General features: G+C 39.3%; 1 protein-coding gene across 1 annotated transcript in view; it reads right to left on the bottom strand.

Annotated features, from left to right (window-relative positions):
* Nucleotides 1-1,750, bottom strand: part of LOC101854951 (tyrosine-protein phosphatase non-receptor type 5) — a gene marked incomplete in the record, with an annotated part of 40,556 nt that overhangs the window by 22,544 nt on the left and 16,262 nt on the right. The window contains 1 exon segment of the mRNA XM_035970047.1: nt 1,356-1,434. Within this exon segment, the coding sequence (XP_035825940.1) occupies nt 1,356-1,434 (79 nt within the window).

Here is a 1,750-nt window from a genome sequence, read left to right on the forward strand (position 1 = left end):
CAGCAGCAGCAGCAGCAGCAAGAACAACAACAGCAAAAACAATTACCACATCAGCAACACAATAACAACAACACAATAGAGGGATTGCAAAACAAACCAAAATAAATTTTACACAGTACGATGAAATCTTGTTTAATTTTCACCCTGTGATCAAATAGGGCCTACTATCAGTGGACATGGCTCCATAACAAGAGACGATAGTTATTATAATGATGCGTAGATCTGCATTTTATAACTCTTTGATGAGGATGTATGTGACCAATTAGGACAACGAGTGCAAGAAAATCTCAGCTGCTTTGAACACAAAGAAAAGGACTGACGTATCAGTTTTTTCTCTCTCTCTCTCTCTCTCTCTCTCTCTCTCTCTCTCTCTCTCTCTCTCTCTCTCTCTCTCTCTCTCTCTCCATATATATATATGTCTGTGTGTGTGTGTGTGTGTATGTAAGCCTTCACTGCAACATATTTCTCTATCATCCCCACTGAAGTTTATTTCATCCTATGACTTTATTCCTGAGCTGTATGTTTGTTGGTTCTGAAGTTTATTTTTGTTTAAGATCATGTTCCCCCTTGGAGCCACTCTTTTCTTTTTTCCATTTTCTAGGGGTGAAGAGAAAAGACCTTTTTCTTCCTCCTACTTTTCATAAGGCAAAGGAGTCCTTTAACCCTGTGTCATCTAAATCAGCAGCAAAAATACTGCGCAAACTCCTGTTCTCTCCACATCCAACCATCCATCCATTCTTTCATTCATCCACCCATCCTCCCCTTCATACACACACACTTTGGCTGGTCATGACCCATTGTTTCAGCAAAGTGTGTTCACAAAAACCCATGACCGCATGTTGCGTGATTCATTCCATCACTGGCACTGGGCTTTTCCCCTTCTCTCGACTAGCGTAGACCACAGTACAGTGTGCTGATCTACTCTTTGGTTAGCTTTTTGTGACTGTTAGGCAGATTAAGCAAGTTGGTAACGTCAAAGAAAAAGTACAATTTGGAGACCGGGCAGCTCAAATTGCATATACAAAGAAAGTTACATGAGAAAAACGTTTTTAAAAGTAAGATTTGATGCACGAGTGGCATTTCCATCTCTAAGCTGTCCACAATCATTGCTATTTCAGCCACCCTCTCTAAATTGAAAACACAGTCAAACCGAAGAAAATGCAACGGTTCCAGGGATTTCAGTTTAAGCCGACTCCGCTGTGAATAATATAGGTATCGCAATATGACCCCCAAGAAACTGATTATTGACAGAAAAATTAAGGGAAGCTCCCCACCATCCCCCTTCCTTCTACCCCCTCACCATTTTCCTCTCTGAAACAAAACAAAAGTATACAAAACATCTGCCCGTTACTCACTTGGAATGATAGTCTTGTATCTGTTCTTCATGCCAGATCCAGCAACAGACACCTTTTCTGTATGATTCATGGGGATTTCCTGTAAATGGAAAAGGGAAATATTTATTTCAATTATCTCTGCAGGTAAACTTGGTTTTGCAATGGCTTGTAAAATGCATACATATAACAAAATCAAGACATTTTATCAACATAATAGCATACATAATATAACATCAATACAGACAATATTATAACATTCCTGGTCATCACAGTGTGGCATTTTGCTTGTTTTAGTAAATGTTTTACGGCAGTCGCAACACAATAAGGTCATATGAGTGCCGAAGATTAGAGGTGTTTGTTTTGTTTTAGTAAGTGTTTTACGGCACTTGCAACACAATAAGGTCATATAAGTGCCG

Source organism: Aplysia californica, unplaced genomic scaffold (genome assembly GCF_000002075.1).
Source record: "Aplysia californica isolate F4 #8 unplaced genomic scaffold, AplCal3.0 scaffold00213, whole genome shotgun sequence".
NCBI lineage: Eukaryota > Metazoa > Mollusca > Gastropoda > Aplysiida > Aplysiidae > Aplysia > Aplysia californica.